Raw genomic sequence first — 25,095 nt, 5'->3', positions numbered from 1 at the left:
ATATCCTTCTTAAAACTCTGAAGTCCTATAACTGTACATAAGGTTGCTGTGAGCTGGAGCTGACTCAGTGGCACTTAACAATGACAACAAAATCCTATGGAAATTAAGTAAAGTGAAAATTATCAGATATCTTTCAGTATGTAGATACATTTCATATGTATTTTATATAAGAATGACTGAAGGTATGTAAGTAGGAATATAAACAGAAATCTGTACACCAATGTATAACACTTTTCAAAATAGCCAAATGGTGGAAAATATAAAAATGTTTATCAACAAATGAATGGAATGGCTAAAATGCTGTATAACAATGGAATATTATGCAGCTGTAAAGAGAAATGAATGAAGAGCCCTGGTGGCATAGGGGTTACACATTGGGCTATGATCTGCAAGGTCTGAAGTTCAAAACCACCAGTTGCTCATAGGCAAAAAAAACAGGGTGTTTTGCTCCAGTAAGTCGTTACAGTCTCGGAAACTCCTAGGGGCAGGTCTATCCTGTCCTGTAGGGTAGCCATGAGTCTGTATCAACTCAATGGCAGTGAGTTTGGTTTTGCTTTTGATACAGAGAAATGAAGTCCTGATTATTCTACAACACAGATGAACCTTGAAAACATCATGGGGAAAAAATAGAAAACATCATGGGAAGCAATATAATTCACAAAAGGAAAACTACTCTATGATCTCACTTATGTGAAATATTCACTAAATAGGCCCATAGATCATGAGTGGTTAAAATGGGAGGAAAGAGGTAGAAAGGGGGAGATTCTTGTTGGGCTTACATTAATGATGGCAGAATGCCTTAGAAAAAGACAGTGAAAATGACTACACAACATGAAGGATATAATCAATGTCGCTGCATTGTAAATGTAGGGCAGGGGTGTCAAACTGGCGGCCCACAGGCCGCAGGCAGCCCCCGAGGTAATATTTGTGGCCCATGATGCTCTGAAATAAAATGTAATGAAGGAATTGTGTGTACGATATTGCCTCAATCTCCCCTAAGTGCTTTTTTCTTCATAACAATTTTTTCTATTTTCATTTTATTTCAGATCAATGTGGTCCACAAAAAATTTCCTTGGGGCCACATGTGGCCTGTGGGCTGCCAGTTTGACACCCCTGATGTACATTGTTGTATTATATGTTCTGGTGCGTATATTTTACTATAATTTTTAACAAATGAGTAACTGAAAAGTGGTACAGGATTAGAGGAAAATATTATATTGGAGTTAGTGTCAAGCTCCCAATTGCTTAAAAAAATCTCTATCATTGTTGAGAATATATGTAGTAAAACACACATCACTTAAACAGTGTCTACATGTACAGTTCAGTCACAATGATAACATTCTCCAGATTGTACAACCATTCTCACCCTCTGTCCAAGTTGCTCTTTTCCTATTAATATTAACTGGCTGCCCCCTAAGTTTCTTAGCTCATCTTTTATCTATCAGTCAGTCTATCTATCAATCGGTCAATTAGGTGAAGGTTTACAGAGTGGATCATTCCACAATTCATACACATTTGTTTCATCTCAACCTACTGCAATTCCCTCATTGTCTCATCACTTAGCCACTTCCCCCAGTTTCTTCCTCCATTCTTCCTTCTTTCCTAACCCATCTGCACTTTGTTGCCTATCTAATCTTTTGAGTTGCTGTTGTCAATTTGATCCCACAGATCTTAAAAAAAGCACAGTGCTCAAGACAGACATTCTTTCCTGGTTAAGAAAAACATTAGTTTTTCTTGTTTCTTTTCAACTTTTTATCATGGTTTGAATGAAAGTTTACAGAGTAAATTGATTTTCCATTCAACAATTCATACATATTTTGATACTGATTGTAGTCCCCATATCTTTGTTCTCACTTCCTTCCTTCATTTATAATTTCCTTTCTTTCCTATACATTCCTGCCTTCTGAACTTTCTCACTGGACAAATGTCCTTTTGATCTCAGATGGTTGACTGTTCTAAGGAGTGTGTATCTCTCTAGTATTATTGTACCCTATGGACCTGGGTATGTTGTTTGATTGAAAGTTGAGCCATAGGGGTGAGTTCAGTTTTAGGCCTGAAGGAAGACCAGGGCCACGGTCGTGGGGGTTCCACCAGTCTCCATCGGACCACTAAACCTGGTGGGTTTGTTATTTTGTTTTGCTCCACATTTCCTCCCACTCTATACATGCCCACTATTGTGATCCTTTTCGGAACGGTCAGCAGGTTAATCTAGTGTTAGGCTGATGTAGTCTACCTAAGGTTCACATGGTCCACTGGTCTTCTAGACTAAGTTTTCTCATGTGTCTTTGATTATTTTCAGTGTTCTTTGCTCCAGATGTGCAGAGACTAATAATTGAAACTTAGATGGCTGTTTATATGTTTTTTTTTAAAGTACCCAGTCCCTACTTACCAAAGCAGAATACAGATAATATTTATAGTTGACTATATATTTTGCCAATTAGCCTGATGTCCTCTATGCCTATGATGCCCTAAAGGTTTTTGGTTATGGGTGAGATATTTATATATATTTGCTCTCTTTTTTCTCTATTATAAACATAGATATATTTATAGATCATATAAATCTTTATGGAAATATCATCCACCAAATACACATAAGGTCATGAGTGTAGTTCCCTTCACCTATTTATACCTTCCATACTCATACTATTGTTTAGTTTTAAGAAGACTTTAGGGGATACTTTTGGTTTAATTTAATTTTTCTACCAACTTTTTGAAGCCCCTTTGTATATGTGTAGCAAAAAGTATGGAAGGTAGTTTCAATAGTTATCTTTGGATGGGGATATCAAAGTTGATTTTAAATTACTTGGTGTTGTTACCACCCTGTAATTACTCAACTATTATAAGCAATCTCTCAGTGGCACAAAGGGTTAAGTGATCAACTACTAGCCAAAAGGTTGGTGCTTCAAACTCAACCAGAGAGTCCTCAAAAGACAGAACCAACAGTCTGTTTTCTAAAGGTCACTGTCTGTCAATCTGTACATATGTGCTCATCATGAGCTGTAATAGGCTTGACAGCAACTGACAATACCAACTACGTCTAATACAAATACAGGATATTTTCAAAGCTTCACTTACAGCTGGATGAAAAACATTGATGGCGTGAACAGAAGCTTTCCCCTTTTGCTTATACCCGAACACCAAGTCTATCCACTGACAGATGTTCTGTGACACACAGTCAGATTCCAGAGCCTGGCGATGGATGAGGATGAAAAGACGAGGGTCATTCCGTGCCCACGGAGGAAGGTTCACATGATTAACCCGCTCACCATTCTGACGCACACCAAAATCAAAACCTAAAAGACACGAGCAACAATAATATTTAACACACCAAATATGCTTTAGTCCCACAAAAAAGGTCTCGTGAAACAGCTCATTGCATACTAGAGATAGGAACAGAAAAAACTGACTTTTAAAGTAAGATATACCATTGTTCATCTACTGTTTAAATGAATTAATAATATTCTCATTAAATTTGAGACCTGATATTTTTCTACCAATAAATAAGTTGATGATAATAAGTTGAATAACAAGCAAACAATCCTTGCACATTCCCACTAATCAGAGCCCTGGTCAGCAGTTTGAACCCACCACTCACTCCCAGCAGAAAGATAAGGCTTTCTGTTTCCATAAAGATTTACAGCCTCAGAACTCAAAGGGGCAGTTCTACTCTGTCCTTAGGGTTGTTATGGGTTGGAATCAATTCAATGGTAGTAACCTTGGCTTTAGTTTTTGGATTCCCACGAATCAAATCTTCAAATGCAATATTCCATTCTATTGTAAATCTGAATTACTGTGGTTTATATTTTAACAAATTAATATTTATGCTTAGTAAATACTAACATTCTATAGTTTAAAAATCTAATACAGAATTTGCTTATTCTTAGAATGTCAAAATACATTAATTTTCTGGTAAGCTATAGGGCTGTTTTGACTTCCTTTCTACTAAGCACTCTTGTGGATAAAAATATGCTATACATCAAATGGAAGGTTCTTCTGTGATGTAAATGAGATGATACCAATAGTTTCATTAGTCTACTACTAGTATTAAAAAAATCCTAAGTGTTTAATAAGTTCTTCCCTAAAAGAACAGTTATCTTTAAATAGAATAGTTTGTGTATTACCTTCTATGGACAGAGATGCTGAACATCATATCAGGAAAAAAACAACATAAAGACCTATTAAAAATGGAGTGAACCTACATACCATATATACTCGTGTATAAGCCGAGTTTTTCAGCACACTTTTAATGCAGTTATTGTAAAATTAGGTGCCTGGGCTGATATTTGGGTCGGCTTTTGTTCAAGTATTTACGGTAATACTAAATTTTTGTCTGCCTACCTCATGATTTTGTGAGAGCCATTGGAAGACTCTTTTTCACCAATTTTGGAAAGAGTTTGAAATTATATTATTTGAAATATATATGAAGGGCTTATCTAAGACTCTAGGGGGAGTGAAGGGGATCATCTCATACAACTAGGCAGTTATCCTATAGAAGAGTCACAGGGCTGAGTCAGAAAAGGCAGATGGTACATCTGTAGACTCCATGCAACAGGAAATGGAATGATGTACATTACAGCAAATAATATTTTTTTAAAATGACTGAAATAGTATTTCCTGTCAAAGTTCTAGAATCTTAGCATTCCCTCATCAAGAGGTAAGGTCTGTGCTCTTTCCTTTTGAACCTAGGCAAGCACAGGTGACTGTCTCAATGGGCAGAATGCAGTGTTAGTGATACTGGGTGACCCCGAGGGTAGCCCTGAACAGGTCATGCAGCTTCTGCTCATGTCTCTCTTGGGACACTCACCTTCGAAATCTGAGCTGCCAAATAGGAATGTCTAAGGTCACAGTGCTACGAGGAAATCCAAACCAGCTCTTACAGAGAGATGACATGGACAAGCGCTACTAGTACATGAAGAGGGAAAATGGCCCACCACTTCGCGCTGCTCAATTCTCCTGGCTGTTCCAGCTCCGGCCAATGTGAATGCAATCTCATGTCTGACCCTGAGCTCAAAGCTAGCTGAGCTGTCCCTGAATGTCTAAACTACAAAATCTGTGAAAATTACTTCATTATTTTAAGTCATTAAGTGTTGGGGTTATTTGCTATGCAGCAATAGATACATTAAGGAGAGCTGTGAAAGAGATAATAAGCAGATTTGAATATGAGTCCCATATTGAAAGGAAACCCAAATTAACTAAAAAACAAACCAAATTCATTTCTGTCACGTTGATTCTGACTCACAGTGACACTATTCAAGAGTAATGTTTACAGAAGCAGACTGCCCCATCTCTCTCCTGTGGAGCAGCTTGAGGGTTTGAGCCACTGCCCTTTCGTTATCAGCTGCACGTTTAACCACTGCACCACCAGCGCTCTTCTCTCCAAATTACAGATGCTGATATTTGACTGAGACAGTTCTCACGTGGGCAACTAGGCAACACCCCCCAGGGTAACAACAGCAAGGGCCTATGAGTGATTCTTCACACAACTCCAGAGATGGCAGCTAGTGCCCAACACTAACTTCCTTAAAGATCATTCTTAATTCCATATATTTCTAAGGCTCACATAAAATAGGAAATCAGATACTGTAGAAAACAAACCCTTCTCCCCCCCAAAAAGGGAAAAAACACACCCAAAGGTTTAAATGACCTTCTATTAAAAAAACGGTAAGGTTGGTTAAGATTGTTGGTCACTGGCAGTATAGAATATTTGACTTTAAACGTTTGGTGGAGTTTTTGGGGTGCGAATAGTTAATCTGTTCAGTTGCTATTCATCAGTTTGGAGGTACAAGTTCACCTAGAGGTGCTGCAGAAGAAAGGCCTGAAAACCATATGAACAAGTTCTACTCTCACACACATAGGTTAATTGACTTGAAGGCAACTGTTTTTTTTATCCTTCTGGTTGTCAGATAATTCTAGTTAGAGTATTTTATTAATTTCTCTTTCATTCTCAGAGAGTCATTGTTAAAACTTTGGTTTACTTGTATTTTAATTTCAATAAATTCTTTTAAAAATATAGTATATATACTTGAGTGTAAACCGACCCAAATATCAGCCAAGGCACCTAATTTTACCACAAAAATAGCATAAAAAATGTGCTGAAAAACTCGGCTTATACTCAAGTATATATGGTAATAAGTTTATAATCAGAAAATAAAGCAATTTCTGTTATAAAATTAAAGTCCATGTTTATAAGTACTTAATAGTTAACAGTTACAATGGGGGTATATTTAGTTCCATAAAAATACATAAATTCCCCAAGCTCATTTTAAATAAAATTACTTAGATACTAAATAAAGCTATTCCTTATTTGGGAACACAAATTTTAGGACTTGCAAAATTTAATTTGGAAAATTTATAAAATAAGGAACCTCAAGGGTACACATTTGAAACAATCTATGGTTGTACCTTCACGATTAACTAAAAACTCTGGAAGATAGAAGAATTCTGGAATGAGCTCTTTCACATCAGTCATGGATTCAAAAGACGAAAGGCGCCAAGTTGTATTTGTAGAATGAAAGGTTCTGTCTGGAATGTCAAAACTTTGATCTACAAAGAAATAAAAATAGTACAATTAAAATACAAAACCCTGATCCCACGTGAAGTCTATCATAATTAAGTTACATTTGCTACTTAAAAGGTTTAAAATAATGTTCACTTGGCTCACTCAGACTTTAAATGAGATTATTTGTGTCCTTGAAGAGAACTATTTCTATAAATTATGAAATCTTATTCTAAGATTTTAAATCTATATTATAATTTCATAATTCATGTCACTAGATATTATTTAATTGACTACTATCTGTCTCTGTTGGTGAAATGAAAGCTCTACAAAAGCCAGGAGGTGGTGCATTACCACATACCATATGACGTCATCGCTGTTGGTGCTGTTGAGTTGTATCTGACCCATAGTGGCCTTTTGCACAACAGAAGGAAACACTGCCCGATTCTAAGTCATCCTCACAATTGCTCTTATGCTTGAGCCCATTGTATCAATATCGCTCCTGAGGGCCTTCCTCTTTTTCCCTCACCTCTCCTTTACCAAACATGATGTCCTTCTCCAGGGACTGGTTTCTCCTGACAGGACCAAATTATGTAAGATAAGAGGAAGTCTAGCCATCATGCCTCTAAGGAGTACTCTGCCTTAATTTTTCTAAGGCAGATTTGTTTGCCCTTTAAGCAGTCTACGCCTACTTTCAATATACTTCTCCAGTAAGACAATTCAATTGTATTCATTTTTCTTCGATAGCCTTTATTCCATGTCCAACCAAGGCTTGGGTCAGGCACACTTTAGTCCTCAAAGTAACATCTTTGCTTTTCAATACTCTAAAGAACCTGGTGCAGCAGATTTATATAAAGCAGCCCATCTTTTAATCTCTTGACTGTTGCATTGACTGTGGATCCAAGCAAGAAAAAATTCTTGACAACTTCAACCTTTTATCCATTCATCATGATGTTACCCATAGGTCCATTTGTGAGGATTTGGGTCTGTTTTACATTGAGTTATAATCCATACTAAAGGTTGAAATCCTTGATTTGTGTCACACACCTTTCCTTGTTTTAAACCATGCAATATTCCCCTGTTCCATTTGCACTACTGCCTCTTGATCCACAGACAAGTTCCGTATTAGCACAATGAAATATTCTAGAATTTCCATTCTTCTCAGGTTACCTATAGTTTATGATCCACATAGTTGAATGTCTTGGCACAGTCAATAAAACACAAGTAAACATCATTCTGGCATTCTCTGCTTTCAGCCAAATTCCATCTGACATCAGCAATGATTCACTTGTTCCACATCCTCTTCTGAATCCAGCCTGTGCCTCTGGCAACTCCTTGTAAATGTACTGCTGCAACCGTTGTTGGATGATCTTTAGCAAAATGTTACTTGAATGTGATATCAATATTGTTCCAAAATTTGAGCATTCTGTTGGGCCACCTTTCTTTGGAATGGGCACAAATATGGATCTGTTTCAGTCAGTTGACCAAGTAGCTGTCTTCCAAATGTCCTGGCATAGATGAGTTGGTGCTCCTCGTGCTTCATCAGCTTGTTGAAAGAATTTAATTGATATTCCATCAATTCCTGGAGCTTTGTTTTTACGTAATGCTTTCTGTGCAGCTTGAACTTCTTCAGCACCATTGATTCTTGCTCATATACTACCTCCTGAAATGGTGGAATGTTGGCTAGTTCTTTTTGGTATAGTGACTCTGTGTATTTTTTCCCCCATTTTCCTTTGAGGCTTCCTGCATCATTCAACTGTCCCTCCTTACCTGAGTCACGCCCCATCAGAAAATGATGGTCCCAAGGGTCCACTCCCTAAGGCTTTTCCTGACTCATGTCAGCATGGTCGATTCCACGCTGAAAAAATCATCTCTTCCTCAGTCACATTTTGAGTGCCTGATCTGAGGGTCCCATTGTCTGGCATGATGTCCGACAGTGTTCTGCTTCAGTATCTAACAATGTTTCAAAGCTACGCATAGGTTTTCAGTTACTTCTTCCTCGGAAGTGGGGAGCTGAGGACTTCTTTGTAGTCTGTTCTGAGTCTGGAAGTCCCACTGAAACCTGTTCACTGTGGGTGACCCTGCTAATATACCAGTGACACAGCTTCCAGCATCACAGCAACACATAACACCACAGGATGACAAACAAGCTGTACCACATAATAGGTACTCAATAATGACATATTTCTGAATGACTAAATAAGAAAAAGTACACTCACGTAGCAAAATTATTATGCCCTCACAGGAGACAAAATGATTTCATCACTCTTAATTGTTAGGACCACTTTTTTCTTTCCAAAATTTTTTTTGGAGGATTGCTATTTATATGTTTTAACTGAGGCTAAAGAACTGAGTAAAATTTTCTGTGAATAAAAATAAAACTAAGCTTATTCCCAAGACAGTGGTCTAAATAGCTTGCATATATATACTCTGAAATAGTACTATGCCACCTTTTCAAAAGATGTATATGTACTAAAAAATTTAATCTCCAAGAGACTTTATGTGCACTAAAAAAAAAAAGCAATGCAATTTGTAGAATAGATCCCATTTATGTTTAATAAAAGGCATTCATGGATAAGTAAAAAAAGAATTGTTACACAATCATTGAAACCTTTATTAAACAAAAATAGCAAAGTGAAAAAAAAATAAAAGTAAGCATACTTACTCTTTTGTTGGGTTTTTGTGGGGTAGATTATTATTAATCAAGAATTGATTTTTGGCCCAGTCTCTTTTCTGTAAACAGTCCAAGGCCCAACTATTAAATATATCTACAGGCCATCTCTGAAAGGATCCGTAGTGTTTCACTGACTGATACTGCTCTGCACTTGCTTAAAGGCGAACTTAAGTTCTAATTTGGGGACTAAAATGAAAATCGTTAGCATCAAGCCAGGGGAACTCCTAAAAGGATATACTAATTGTCTCCAGGCCTTAGTCTGACAATGAACACTTCTGCGTACTTTCTTACTCCTTCTAATAAAGCAGTTAGCATTGGCTGGCTACTAAATTAGAAAAAGGAGAAAGATATCAAGTTTATAATAATTTTTCCTCAGCCAATAGGGAGGGTCATTGAAAAGAAAAACCTATAAACTTAGGAGAAAATGTTAGTGGCATTCATATACCTCAGAAACAATAAAAGTAATTTCATAAGGCTACCTTAGAGTCACAATTTTGTTATCTAGAAGTGATATGACTGAACTGTGGAACAAGAAAAACACACTGTGGATGTCAACAGCTCAGATTTTAAGACTCTGTAGTTTCTTTTAAAGAAATTTAAAGTACTACTATACATTTCTATAATCTAATACGTGTAAGTTCTAAACCAATGGTTCTAAAATGGTAGCACTTTTGCCCCTAGGGACAGTTGGCAGCATCTGAGATATTTTGGCTGTCCTATGTGGAAGAGCCCTAGTGGTGTCGTGAATTATTGTTGGACTGCTAATCACAATATCAGTTGTTCGAATCCACCAGTCACTGCAGAAGAAAGTTGAGGCTTTCTGCTCTTGTAAAGAGTTACAGCCTTAGAAACCCAGAGGCAGTTCTACTCTGCTCTGTAGGGTCTCTATGAGCTTGAATCAATCCCATGGCAGTGAGTGAATGGATGGGGTGGGGGTGGGGGTGATGAGGAAGGGGTGGTAGTGTGGAGTGCCACTAGCATCCAGTGGTTTAAGTCCAGGGAAGCTGCTAAATTCACTACACTACACAGGGCACCTACCCAACAAAGAATTATCCAGCCCCACAAGTTAAAAGTGCTAAGGTTGAGAAACCACACTCCATTGGCATCGAGTTTGAGTCAATTCTGACTCATAGCAACAACAATGCAGAGATAATTTCAAAAGTCAATACAAAGAACTTTAAGCTAATCAGATAAAACAGAGAGAAGTGAGGTAGTCTGAGGACTATATTCTTAATATCTATTCATAAATACAGTGAAGAAAACAGTATAATGGAAATATGTGTGAGAGCAGATAGAGAAATTTTTGTTTGGAAGTTTTATATAAATGGATTTTGAACTATATTAAGAGAAATGTATTGCTTAGAGAGAGGGAGGAAATAGTTCTGTTATATACTGCAGTGGTGCCCAACTATATCTGCAATATTACTTTTTATTCTGGCTGTCAGATTTAATAAGGACATTTACAAATTAGAACATGTCAAAAAAGATGACCAGACTATTGGCAGGTTTGGAAAACATTGCACTATTTTAAAAACAGCATTTTAAGAAACTACTAAGCACAGAACTGTCTTAATTATATTTTTTGTATTCCTTGTAGCAGCTGAGTAAAGACTGCACACAGGAGGCTGCCAGGTTGATGTCAAACTAAATAAGGCTAATTAGTTTGGGGAAACCAAGACTGAGGTTGAGAAAGGAGGCAATACAACCATTTTAAACTTTAAAAAAGCTATCCTGTGGATAATTTGTCCCGTGTATTGACAGAGGAACAAAGATCAGAAAGTCGTTTTTGTAGATGAAGTAGAGAGAACAGATAGATGTTCATTCCTCCAGAGATTGCATATGAGTTTTTATATAAAGAAGTTCAAAAAGGGCTGAATAAATGATTCCACAAAGGACCCTGGATGTCATGATGAGCACCTACAGAGTTAACATGCCAGTTCTCATTAAAATTCATAGGTCAGAATGGTCCTATTTTGGACACAAGTCAGTAAGTGCTCTTCTGTCTAAGTCATCTTCACGTTGGCCTCTTAAAATGTTGAGTAGAAGATTATTAATTAAAAAGTTACTACAGTGAAGGTGCCAGAGTGTGGCTCTCTTACTAACTACCTATTCAAAATAAGTTAAAATAACATACTGTAATGAATGAGGAAGACAGAACTGATGCCTCTGAATTATGACGCTGGCAAAGAATATTGAATACATCATATAGTACCAGAAGGACAAACAAATCTACTTCTTGGAAGAAGTACAGTTAGGATGGTGAGAGTTTATCTCAACTACTTTGCACATGGTATCACCGGGAGCCCAATTTCTGTAAAAGACAGGCTTGGTTAAGGAGAGGATTGGTGAAAAAGAGGATTATGGATTGACACAGAGACGGAGATAATGGGCTCAAACACAGCAATGACTGTGCAGCCGGCACAAGACTGAGCAGTGCTTTGTTCTGCTGTCCTGGCTCAATGGCACCTATTTACAACCACATTCTCTTCTTTTAGGTCCCAAAGCTAACTTATGTGATTTGAAATAATTGCTACTATCATAATTAATACAAAATTCACTTTAAAAGATGACTGTTTCCCAAAGCCAAACTTCACAAAGAATAAAAAGGAAAGTCCTGCAAACATTAGCTTCATCACCCCACCCCCAACATGCACACAAAAAACTGTTTTAGGTAGTTAGTGAAAAACATTACCTTGATAGGCTAAAAACATCTTTGTGAAAGGGGGCATCCTGACCAGGAAGTGGAGCACAGTCCCACTGTTGGAGTAGTGGGAGCCATAGTGATACGGCTGCACAGGTGGCATGGGATCGTCTTCTCGGGCTCCTTTGCGGTATTCTTCTTCCAAGTACTGATGGGACAGAGGATCAGAGCAAAATCCATGAGACTGTGCCCTAGGTCAGGCTGAAATCACCCTAATGGTTTCTTCTTCAGTACCCTCTGCAGTGCCATACTCCAAAGCCTATCCTTCACTCCGGCCCAGACCACAATCAGCCTGAGGGTCTGAAAGCCTTTCATTTTATGCTCTGAGAAGGTCTGACCTCTGGAGAAGCAAGAAGTTCTCAGGGGTCCTCAAACTTTCTAATCAGGGGGCCAGTTCACTGTCCCTCACACCCGTTGGAGGGCCGACTGCAGTTTAAAAAAAAACTACGAACAAATTCCTATGCACACTGCACATATCTTATTTTGAAGTAAAAAACAAAATGGGGCAAAAACACCCGGGGGCTGGATAAATGTCCTCGGCGGGCCACATGTAGCCCGCGGGTCGTAGTTTGAGGACCCCTGTAATCTAGGCCCTTAATCTCCTGTTCTTCCATACAAATCCACCACTGGACCAACATTCAACTAAGGAAAGCTGCTACTACCACCAGAGATCTTTGCATTTTAAAAGAGTTTCAAGATATAATGCTAATTAGGAGAATACCTCTTTGGAAATAGAAACAAAAGAAATCTAAAAGCCATGTGTCAATATTGGAGTTGTGAGGTGTTAATGTAATACTCTGTGGCTACTTTACAGTATAGTTATAAAGAGATTAAAAAAGGGCCCCACAGGTTTTGTTTTTGTTTTTTCACTAATCCTATTTTCTCATCATAGAATAGAAAGTTCCAGCAAACATTCACTATCTCTCACCATTCTCATCTCCACAGCTGTTGCTTGGCTTTGAGACCAAAGCCATGTGGCAATTAAGGTTCAAGAGTCACGTCTCTTGATTCCCACAGTAATTCCCCATTGTTAACAACAAAAGAGAATCAAGCAGTAACAGTTTTAAGATGAAGGCTGATTCTGACATTATTATACAAAATAATGTGCTGAATATGAGAAAACTGCTTTAGCCATTCTTATCTGAATTCTGTTATAAAGAGAAATGGGCAGCATGTGGTTAATGAGTTTTCTTCAATTTCCAACAGACTCCCAATAATAATAGTTTCTCATAAACAGGAAATAAATTTCTGTTTTTATCCTTCAAAATCTAGCAAATTTATGTTTAAAAAGTCAATGCAAAACTCCTTGGTACTACGGTAAATTATAAATATATTGATACTGTTATACATATGAGTTAGTTAATTGTGCCAGCCTGGCCGATAATCACATGTGGTGCTGGTTGAAAGGCGGAGGGATAAATGGGTGGTGAAGCCTCGCCTTTCTAGTTCTCGGATCTCTTGCTTTGTGATGGTCGCACCAGAGTGCAGCTGCCTTAGCAGTTCCCTGTTCCAGCTTGCAAGATTGACTTCATACAAGACATCCCCAAGGAGAAGCTACATGGACCTATCCCGATGCAGCCCTGGGTGCTGGAGCAGCCATGTGGAGACCCCTGCCAGTGCTGAGATGCTTACACGTTCACTGACTCAGCTTTCCTCCTGCAGTCGGCATCATTGCCTCTGTTTTGTGAGGTGAAGGACTTTGTGGACTGGTGTTGGGTATGGGTTAATGTTGGACTTGTGGGCTTGGGCAGCATTGGGTTGGGATGTTTTCGTGATGCACATTTTCTTTGCATAAAACTCTCTCTTATACATGAGTTGCTGTGGATTTGTTTCTCCAAAGTACCCAGACTATTACAACATATAATACTAGGGATATGAATAGCAAGCCCTAGAATTCCTTGCAATTTTTATAAGGAATGATTTATAGGAGGATAAGTCAAAAAGTATTGCTATTAGGGTTTCAATTCTTACATGCCTGGATTTATTGCAAAAGAAACCTTTTCAAATATGTCTCTGTGATGAGTGGATGGTTGCCGACAAGTTCCTCTCAATAATACAGTGTCACTAGGATAACTTCCAAAAAGGTCCAATCAAACTAGATTCCAGGAGGATCTGCAGGGCAAGATTTTTCAAGGCCGAGAGGCTAGTTTAGCAGATTATAATGATTAGTTTCTGAAATCCAAAGGGGGAGTCTTGATAGATTTTGTAAAAAGATACAGAACAATCAAAGGGGCTTATTAGGAAGTTGTTGTTTTTTTTCTTTTTTAGGAAGAAGTTTTAAGAAAACTGGAAACTATTGTGAGAAAGAGGCTAGGAAAGCTGACACCCTTCCACCGAATCTGCTCCCAACACACACACATCATGACAATGCTCCTGTTTGCATTGTCCATTCTTAAGGGTAGCAGGAACTATCTAGGGGGGTTTTGTGGGGAAATCTTACTCCATGGACCCTACAAGCTCTTTTCTTGCCCCTTCTGACTTTTTATTACTAAATCTAAAAGAACATTTAAAAGAAATACGATTGAGTTCTTCGAGCATGCCCAAACTGCCGTTTTGATATGGTATAAATTGAAAAGCATAGCATTCTTTTGGGAAGGGTTAAATCCACCTATCCACTGCCACTGAGACCTTTCTGACTCAAAACACTACACAGGGTTTCCAAGACTAAGTATCTTTACAGTTTCAAATTTCTCCAGCTGAGGGGCTGGTGGGTTAGAGGGGGAACCTTCACAGACTTAGATGGCGGATAGGTCAAGAAAGAAGAGCCTCACATGTTGATATTTTTGCTTAATAAAGGTTTCTGTGATTTTATAGAAATACTTTTTGACTTATACTCATATTTGAATTTCATAATGGACTAATAGTTTTCACTTTATGGCATAAAAAGTGCGATTCTTTTGTGCAAAACATTTTCAGAAAATCAACCCAAAGTGATATAATGATACTTGAAAAGGGAAAAGCAGAACGACTAACACTGCAACTTAAAATGAGACACAACACATGTGCACACAACATCACACTTTTCATTTTGCAAGGACAAAGGAGGACTAAAGCTACCTTGTATGTGTCCACGTAACGGTCTTCCTTCTCTTTATACTGCACAGCTATAGGCTTAGAGAGATTTCTACAAAGGAAAAGTTGATAGAGAAAATTAAAATTTTGACATGGCCAGAGAAAAGCTGGCTAGCTGTTTGTACCCTGTATATCAATAAATCACACTTGATCAACAAAATGCTCTTCTAACACATGTTCAACAATACTGGGCAAAAAGTCACTCCCTCACACGTTGCTTCTCAGCTAAAAAGCATTCAGATTCACAGATGTATTAGTAATTTCTGACTGGTGAGTAACCTATGTAAGAATAGGTGCTCTCCCACCTGCCCCTACTCAACTGCTTCCTCAGTGCCCTGGCAATTCCTGTCTTCCAAACTCTACAACTGGTGAGACAGTAAAGAATGAGGGGCAGTTTGGAGAGAAAATTATGAGCATGAGGAGACACTACAGGATTAGTCAGCTATTGAGTAAAAATGGAAGAAATTACACATGCTTAAAATGAGCAAGTTGAGTTTTGGGATGTAAATACTGCAAAAAGGGTTTTGTCCTCTAGCAAATGTTGAGTGATACCAGTGTGAGAAGTGTGAAACATATGTGCATACGTGCAATTGTGTCTGTAGTGGTAGTGACAAGGCATTCAAACAAAGAACAAACTCCCTGCCATCAAGTTGATTCTAACTCATAGTGACTCATAGGGCAGGGTAGAACTGCCCCCTGTGAGTTTCTAGGACTGAAATCCTTTACAGGAATAGAAAGCCTTGTCTTTCTCCCTCAGAGCAGCTGCCGGTTTCAAAGTGCTGACTTTGTCCAATGCTTAGCCACTACACCATCAAAGTTCCTGTGGTGGCATTCACATGGTGGCATTCACATGGTATTAGAGAGGGGGGAAAAAAAAAAAGCAAACCAAAAAACCCTAACACCTTCGGGATTGAAGCTTCACTTTCACAAGCCATAGAATCAAATCTCATTCCTGTGAGGCACTTTAAAGAACAAGAGAAAAAAGAACTGATGGTGAAGGGTGGGCTTCCCTTGGCTGAATGGGACTGCATGGAGTTTCAATCACTGGCTCTTAGACCAATATTAAGATTTGTCCTTATTTCAATACATCAAACCATGTCTGCTTAGCCAAATGCTGACATACCCTGTCTTTTAATGAGCTACCATTTACCTGTAAACCAGCTGCCGTCAAGGTGAGTTTGGCTCATGGTGCCCTCATGTCTCTGGAGCAGGCTTGTGCTCCATAGGGTTTGCAAAGCCACGGCCTTTTAGAAACTGATGCTGTTTCCCAGGCCCTTCTTCTAGGGTGTCTCTGGGCAGCCACCAGACTTTTGGTCAGTAGTTGAGTGTGTACATTTATGACATCCTGGGGCTACTTTCTATCTGCCCAGGGATTCTGAAATTGGTGATATTGCCCTTAGCAGCCCGATTTTGCTCTTGTGGCCTTTCTAGTCCTAAAAATGTTGTAAGTGAAAACACTTTTATAGATGAGGCATGAATGTCTCTCTCTAAAAAAGGAGGAAACTGTTTGAGACCCTCACAGGAGCAGAAAGCCTCGCCTTTCTCGGAAGAAGCAGTTGGTGGGTCGCACTGTCAAGGACTGTAGCAGCTCAACACCTAGCCCACTAAAGGCTCACCTCTAGCACCATTAAAGGTGCTTTCATGCATGTTATCCCCAAACTCCAAACTCACTGCCGTCCAATTTATTCTAGTGACCCTAGAAGCCATGGTAGAACTGCCTGTGTGGGTTTTTGAGACTGGAAGTCTATAGGAATAGAAAGCCTGATTTTTCTCTGATGGAGTCCCTGGTGTTTTTAAACTGCTGGCCTTCTGGTTAGCAGTTCAATGAGTAACCATCATGCCATGCTGGCTCCTCATGTATGTTATAAGCATGGAAAACACTTTACATTAGAAAAATAAACATGCATGTACTGGTAAGCAAAGAAACATCTGGGATGGTATATTCTAAAATGTTTTACCTCCAGATGATAGTACTGAGGATGATTCTTTATTATTTTTGTTCATGTGTAATTTTTGATTTTTCAAAAAAACAAATTCTGATTTTTCAGCAGAAAAAATGTATATAAGCCCCCAAGAAAATAATTTAAAATATGATATGTCTCAGAAACTCTATGCAGGGCCCTGTGAGTTGGAATTGTTTCACTGGCAGTAGGTTGAGCATTTTGGTGGGGGTCACTTCTATGAAGGAACCCAAAGGTGTGGTGGGTTGAAAGGTTGGTAGTTCAAATCCACTAGCCACTCTGTGGAAAAGATGAGGCTGTCTGCTCCTATAGAGATTTGCCATTTCAGAAATCCAAAGGGGGGCGTTTTTCTTTTTTTGCGGGGTTCTTTTGGTTTGGATTTGCCTTATGGCAGTGGGTTTTGACAACCTACATGAGGGGATGTCAAGAAGTTTGTGAGAAAATTCCATTATATTTCAGTTGATTTTTCCATGAACTTTGAAGCCTCCTTGTACTTTCATAACAGAGCCTTTCATAGCTGTAACATATAAAAAACACTCAATTTACTTACTGTTAAGCAAGTATGCTGTTTCTAAGTGTTTCTAAGCATACAAAATATTTGCAGTAGACCAGACAGTGTTCCAAGAAATGGGCCACACAGATTTGGTCCTGCCTTCATAAAACCTACTGGGAACACATACGTCTGGAATGGTAGACATGGAATATACGTGGAATATGCACACTTAAAGAGTTTTTTGGATGTTGTTAAATTTCTTCCCAGAAAGGCTATTTTTATTTATATCAACTCACTGCCATTAAGTTGATTCTGACTTCGAGTGACCCTATAGGACAGAGTGGATCTGTCCCCATGGGTTTCTAAGACTGTCTTTACAGGAATAGAAATCTCATCTTTTTCCCATGGAGAGGCTGTTAGTTTTGAACGAATGACCTTGTAGTTAACAGCCCAAAGCTTAAACCACATGACGCCACAAGGATTCCTCCTACTTATACCAGCATTGTAGAAAATGTTTAAATATCCAGTACAGTATATAAACATGTCTGAATTTGACAAATGCATAAAACTAAGTGTGGCAATTACATAATCTGTCAACTTGAGGAAGGGATGGAGCCTGGCCTATCAATCAGGTTGCAGTTGGATGCCTTCATTTGGAGGCCCGAAGGAGGTAACTAGCTCACAGGAGGCCATAACACTCACTCCCTGCGAGGCACTCCTATTGACAAGTCACATGGAGCTACACTGATGGAGCCAGAGCCCTGAAGCTGGAGGAGCCATGTGCAGACCCATGCCAGCACTGAGATGTTTCCATCACCACTGGATCCACAAGACTTTCTACCCACTGGCCTGTGATCTTCCTGCATTCACTGTCATTGCATGTCTGCGTCAGTCTGAAGAGGAATTTATGGACTAGTATCGAGATATGGGGTAATATCAGAATTATGGACTTGTTCTGGACTGGGCTGGGATGTTTTCTTAATGTACAATTGCTCTTTGATATAAAGTTCTCTCTTACACACATGAGTGTTTATGAATTTGTTTCTCTATTCAACCCAGACTAACACACTAGTATAATTTTTTAAGGGTCTTCTTAAAAAAATTTTTTTTATTGTAAAATGGGTGAAGGGGTACAGAGAATATCAGTTTTCCATTCAACTATTTATGAAAAATTTGCTTCATATCATTAATTGCCACCCCACAATACATTACTTGACCCACTTTCTCCCTTTGTTTCCTGGTTTCATTTTCCATTCTTTCCTAACCTTTCTTGCTTTCAGAACTTTATCCTTGCGCAAATGCCACTATTTTGTTCTTGAATGGTTATTCAAAGGAAGGCATACATACCATGTGTTAATTCTCACGTTATAGCCCGATCTATTGTTTGATTGAAAATTGGGGCAAGTTCAATTCCAGGATGGAGGATCACTAAGGGCCAGAGCCACAGGATTTCTAGTCTTTAGCAGACACTAAGTCTGGCCTTTTAATGTACATCTTTACAGGAGTTGTAAGATGTAAAGATGTAAATCTGATTTCTTGCTATCTACATGAACTAAGCCTACTTTTAATGGTTATAACTAAAACACTGTTCTACAAATAGTGGAATATTTGGAATCAATTTTGATTTAAACTAAAAAAGTACTCATAATACTAAATAAACAGAATATTTTCCCAACATCTAGGGCTCTTTGGTGACTCTAAAATACAGTTCATTCAGGAAAGGTGAGATAAATACTTCATTCTTTCCTTTTAATTGCCAAATTTTAAATAGGGAATTAGTGTTTTGGTCATCTCCTGTGGTGACCAATCAGTTTTGTTAGTTTGGGGCCTTTAAAAAATTTCCATTATGATATACTTTTATCATATCATAACATATATATTTTGAATGTTCTCCATTGTAGTTACTATTCTCTTTGGCCAGTGCGAGCCATTTCAAGTTGACTCCTGAACCCTTCAGATGACTCCTTTGCTCTCTTGATGCAACCAAATATCCCAGGCTCACCTTGTATATTATATTCTCATCAATATAGAACAAATGAGAGAGTCATAAATTATTATCTTGCAATTCCTAATAAAAAATCAATTCAAACAATAATACCAATGGATAAACCATTAAGTAAAAGTTTAACAGGAACCTGAGCACACAGATCAAATGTAACATCATTTAAACTAAAAAAAAAGAACAACAACAACAACAAAAAACAAACTCAATGCCATTGAGCCAATGCTGACTCATAACAACCCTACAGGACAGGGTAGAACTGACCCTGGGAATTTCCAAGACTAACTATTTAAGGGAGTTGAATGCCCTGTCTTTCTTCCTCAAAGGAGCTGTTGGTTTCAAACTGCTAACCTTGTGGATCACAGCCTAATGTGTAACCCCTGTACCACTAGGGCTGTAGTACTGTCATTTAGAAAGGAGTTTTATACACCTCTTGATATTATGTGATATGAAGTTTACACCACCAGTTATGTATTCTTGTCAAAAAGAATTGACACTGAAAAAACAAAACAACTGAACCTGAATCTTATCAAACCTTTGAACCGAATGTCAAATTTTCAGGTAATACACAGGCTATAGGACTATTACTATGGGAAACAATCAAATATTCTACAGGACAAATGACCCAGACCTTTCAACAAGTAATATGAAAAGGAAAGAAAAAAAAAAGTATACTCCAGATCTATACCTTTAGAGACTCAACAACCAAAGGCAACATTGATCTAACTCAAGTAACAAAATGCTTAAATTTGTTTATTGTTTTGCCAATTCACCTTTTGAGGGTGAGAAAAATGTTCTACTAGTTCTTGAAAGAGGTCTAATAAACAAAGATTCTGTAATATACCTGGAGTAGAGAGAAAAAAACCAAAGAAAGAGAGAGATGATTAAATTTGGCTAACATTTTCTTAACTGTTGAATTGAGATGATTGGTGTTTTTGTTTCTTTATATATATTCATTTTGGGGGGTTGCATGTTTGCAAGTTTTCACAAAAAAACCAATGGATGACACCCAAAGGTGATGCTTTTCCTTACCTGTAGATGGATGGATCATTGAGGTCCAGTGTTTCACTGATGTAGTCAGCAAGTATAAAAGGGAACACTGGGTACTGCATAAGGTCATTAAAAGAGCGACCTGCATGCTTGTTTAAGTGAGTCAAATATTCAAAGTTAGTAATTTGTCCAGTGTACCATAAATTTGTCAGAGCAGCGATGTTTCCATACTCCAGAAGATTGGGGAGGTTATTTGCTAGTATACTGTGGTAGACATCATCACGAACCTAAAAGGAATGGTGAGAAAAACAAAAGTAAAAAACATTAGATTTTACTTTCAGGCTTACTGGCATTTTTTCCCCAAAGAACTCATGATATCATGGACATGCTACTAATCTCAGGTTCCCTAAGGAAGTAATTTTTATCCAATATAATTAATTGGTGGAGGATTGAGATATAAATCCAGGTCTCCACTTATTTACTGTGTATCAGTACTGGTAAAGGTGCTTGAGCCACAGCATTTAACAAAGCCCTGACCTTCTATTGGGGAGAGGCAGAGAAGGTTGGGTGTTATTAAATTTATGGAGAAAATAAGAGCAAAGCAAAGGAGTTAAGAAATGGAGAGGTGAGTTTCTATTTGATATAGTTAAGGAAGTTCTTTCTGATGAGGAGATATTTGATTAGAGAATAAGTCACATGAATATCCAATGGGAGAAGCACTCCAAGCAAAGGGAACAGGAAGTGCAAAGCAACGGCACTGAGGCACGGTTTGCCTGATACAGTCAAAGAAACGAAGGTCACTGTAGAGGAGTTAAGAGAGAGGAAGAGGATGGTAGAATAGAAGTAGAAAGTCAGAAAGTAAACAGATGTAAACTACTTATTAGGCTACTAATGACTTTGGCTGTAACTGACCGACAGGAAGTGACTGGGGTTTTGGAGCAGAGGACTAGCAGACCTGATCTATGTTGGGTGCTGTGTTCAGAGTAGTCTGAAGTGGGGTGAGGGAAACAGCAGAAAAAGGAGTTAGTAGGCTATTGTAAAAGTTTAGGCAAGATGTGTTGGTGTCTTTGACCAAGATGGTAGCAGAGGAAGTGGTCATGTTCCAGATATATTTTGAGGGGCGAGCCAACAGGAGTTATTGACAGAGTAAATGAGAAATTAGAGAGGGGAATCAAGAAAAATGTCCAGTTTGGGGCCTTGCAATCAGAAAGATGGCACTGCCATGAATTAAAATGGAGAAATCTGGAAAGTCATTTTGGGGAAAAGATTAGAAGTTAAGTTCTGTATTTAAGCTTGAGGTTTCAATTACATTTCCAAATGGAAGTGCCAAATAAAGAGTGAATATATAAATTCAGCATCCAGGGAAGAGGTTTTGGGGGTGGCATTGTAAGACAGAGATTTTAAGGGTGGTGGTATTTAAAGCCATGAGACTGTATGAAAAGACAAGGGGCTGAGGAATGAGTTGTGGGTACTCCGAGGAGGAAGAGTCTGACAAACAAACAAACAAACAAACAAAAACAAAAGGAGACGCCGGGCTTTTAAAGCTCATGGTTTTAAAAGAAGAACTAACAGAAAGTGGTAGTTTAGAAGTCAAGCAAGGGGAATTTGTAAGAAGAGGGATTTTTCGTTCATTTAAGAAGACAGATGTGGCTCAACGGTTAAAAGCTCAGGTCTATAGTCATAAGCTACCAGTTTCCAGAGAGAAAACAAACAAACAAACAAACCTGGTGATCTGCTACTATAAAGAATTCAGCCTAGAAACCCTATGGGGCAGTTCTACTCTGTCTCATAAGGTCACTATGAGTCAGAACACACACGGTTTAACACAACAACATTCATTTATTCATTCAAAATGTTTTTATACATACAATTAGATGCTTTGGGGAAGCAAGCTTTAATACATTTTTAAAAATATGTTACTGGGCTTTAATACTTTTTTTTAAACAGGGGAGAGTGTGAACGCTTTAATAAATTTTTAAAGACAAAAATAATCCTCAAATAATAAGGTTCTATCAATTTTTATTGTTTTCAGTTGCTGTCCAGTTATTGTGACTCACAGGGATGCATATGTATCAGAGTAGAACCGCGTGCTTCCTGGGCTTCTGAAGACCTTTGAGGAGCGGATTTCCAGAAGCAGACTCTTTCTGGAGGCACCTCTGGGTGGGTTTAAATCACCAACCCTTTGGTTACTAGTCAAGCACTAAGCCATTTACAGCACTCGGGGGTTCTATTTATTATAATTAAGACTAAGAACTAAAACAGTTTTAATTTGATTTCATTCACAGTGAATTTAGGTGTAAATAAATTAGACCTTTACAATCAATATGACTACAGTTACGTGGATCACATGATCACTTAAAAACATATATGTGGTAGTGAAGCTGAGTTTACCTTGGTGTTATCAAATGCTAACAGGAGGGTTCTTCCGTTTGTTAAAAAGATTTCTACAGCATTATCTCTCAATTGCCACCAACGCTTATGAACCTCTTTAATTTCTTCATATGTCCAGGAAAATGATGCTGGCTCTAACTCTCCATGAAGGTTCTAGACAAAGAAAATACATCAACTTATTTGTATTATACTAAAACATAAAGAATTACTTTAGTTTAAAGTTTAAAAATCACCAATACGAAAGAGAAAGACCTGATAAAATGGCTGATAAGATTAAATGAAAATCCTCCTACCATAAAGCCCCTCAAAAGATAGATAAAATTTAACAAGTATTCTTGCGTAGTTTAGCTTGTAAGAAAAGATAAGAAATGAAAGTCTCAGAGTCAAAAACAAAGAGGAATTTGAACAACAGCAGTAAGAAGAAACTGCCTGGTTGATACTTTGGCTGCTGGCTGTGATGCTGCTTCAGACACAGTGCGTTGGAGCAACATCATGGAGGGGCAGAAGACGAGGTGGTGAGCTCCCTGGATTCATTATGCAGACATTGAGACTGCTTCAGAAAACCAGGAATGGACATATACCCAGTGAAAGAGTAGACAGAAATATGTGTTCACCAGAGACTCTCCCGAGGACTCCTCTTGGGCCAGTCCTCACCTGGAGCTGGGTAAAAAGGAGCCTATCTGCATGGTTTGTGAGTGGCCATGCTAAGAAACATAGAAGCACATCTCATTTCACTGAGTTCGCCTTATTATGCTTTGCGATAGTGCTTTATTTCTTTTTTTAAAATAAAGTGAGAGTTTGAGAACTTTGTATTGAGTCTAAAAGGATGCTTATAAAAAGAAGCAGAAAATATGTCACAAGTAAATTATAATATTTTAACAAAATGTAATATTCTTATGCTCAAAACAGAATTCTTCCTTTAACTTCAACATTCATTCACTAATTTAACATATATATATATAGGGATAAGTTAAAAAGCATTGCTGTATAATCATAGAAACCTTTATTAAAGAAATCAAAATGTGCAACTATTTTTTATATTTTGTTTCTCAACATATTTTTTATGTAAGTCTATATATATATGCTTCTGAAAACAGTGTTTTATCTATGTAATCCTTCCTCAAAGAATTCCCCGAAAAAGAATTTATACCACAACAAAAGGATAGTTTGGTATCCTTTTAAAAACATTTCTTTTAATTTAAGAACAATAGTTCTTACACCATAGCCTTGCTCGATACTTGCCCTCAGGAAGGGAACAAGAAAAATATGGGTGCTGTCGAAAAGTGTGGTGAAGAAATTAGATGGTGCCTGGCTATCAGATAAAACAGCATCTGGGGTCTTAAAGACTTGTTTCCAAACAAACAGTCATTTAAGTTAGTTGCCAAATAAGTCTACATGGAAGTACACCAACATCAGTGATCAAACATTATAAATCAAATAATCTGAAGCCCAAGGAGGGAATAGTGTCAGAGCCTAAATTGTGAGATTCTGATTTGCAAAAGGGTATGGATGGCAGTGGAAGCCCAAAATACATTTGTGAGATCCACACAGGAAGTAAGCCTCCGGTGATTTCACTCTACCTATAATAGAGGGAAGGGACGAAGTGGGCTACCAATCAAAGTGCTTTGGAGGGATGACTATAGTACAGCAAAATGGCAAACCTGACTTGTAGGCTAAAACCTTGTCCTTTGATTCCCCACTTTGATGCACATTGGGACAGATCTGGTTTCCAATATATTCTGTGTTTTTTTCATATTGGTGTTTATCTCAGATGTATTTTGTCACTAGGGGTAACCCTCTTGAATTTCTGCTATATGGCTTCATATTTTTCAGTATAATGAAACCGAGGATTGATGAATCTCTAGATACAGAACATAGAATAAGGGTTTCTGGGGGCTACAGTGGAAGAGATGGGGGTAAAGGGAAGCTTATATCAAAGAGATCAAGAAGGAAGAGAATGTTTTGAAACTGACTGCAGTAACAATTGGACAATAGTGCTCGATATGACTGAACCATGGAACAACATGGTATCTGTATTAGCTCCCAGTAAAATGGTTTTGTGGGGGGGGTGGGGGGAGGTGAAGGAGAGATACACATGGATTAAACCCCTGGTGAAACCCCTCTGACCATGAACCAGGTATGTGAATAGCCTTGCTATTATGCAGAATGCACTGGAAAGTAGATTGTTGCAGATGCAGTTAGGTTACAATTTATCACCCTATCATTTTCTCTCCCTTATGATCCATTTAAATTTGTTCTAGTTTTTACTATTTTCTGCTATCTTTAAAATTAAAGGTTTTAGCTCTCTCCCCCTC

At 38.1% G+C, this 25,095-nt stretch overlaps 1 protein-coding gene across 1 annotated transcript in view; it reads right to left on the bottom strand.

Moving 5' to 3' along the window:
* The window catches only part of LYST (lysosomal trafficking regulator), a 258,721-nt gene that overhangs the window by 38,041 nt on the left and 195,585 nt on the right, over window positions 1-25,095 (bottom strand). Inside the window, exons 39-44 of the mRNA XM_045298212.1 lie at window positions 22,781-22,933; window positions 20,432-20,676; window positions 14,929-14,995; window positions 11,863-12,019; window positions 6,403-6,543; window positions 3,076-3,293 (exon numbers count right to left, since the gene is read on the bottom strand). Coding sequence (XP_045154147.1) covers window positions 3,076-3,293; window positions 6,403-6,543; window positions 11,863-12,019; window positions 14,929-14,995; window positions 20,432-20,676; window positions 22,781-22,933 — 981 coding nt within the window. The remainder of the gene's footprint in view (window positions 1-3,075; window positions 3,294-6,402; window positions 6,544-11,862; window positions 12,020-14,928; window positions 14,996-20,431; window positions 20,677-22,780; window positions 22,934-25,095) is intronic.

This window comes from Echinops telfairi, unplaced genomic scaffold (genome assembly GCF_000313985.2).
Source record: "Echinops telfairi isolate 266 unplaced genomic scaffold, ASM31398v2 ScPeMD7_7424;HRSCAF=8462, whole genome shotgun sequence".
NCBI classification, from domain to species: Eukaryota; Metazoa; Chordata; class Mammalia; order Afrosoricida; family Tenrecidae; genus Echinops; species Echinops telfairi.
The sequence above is the reverse complement of the archived record's forward strand: the minus strand, read 5'-3'. Positions and strand labels throughout refer to the sequence as shown.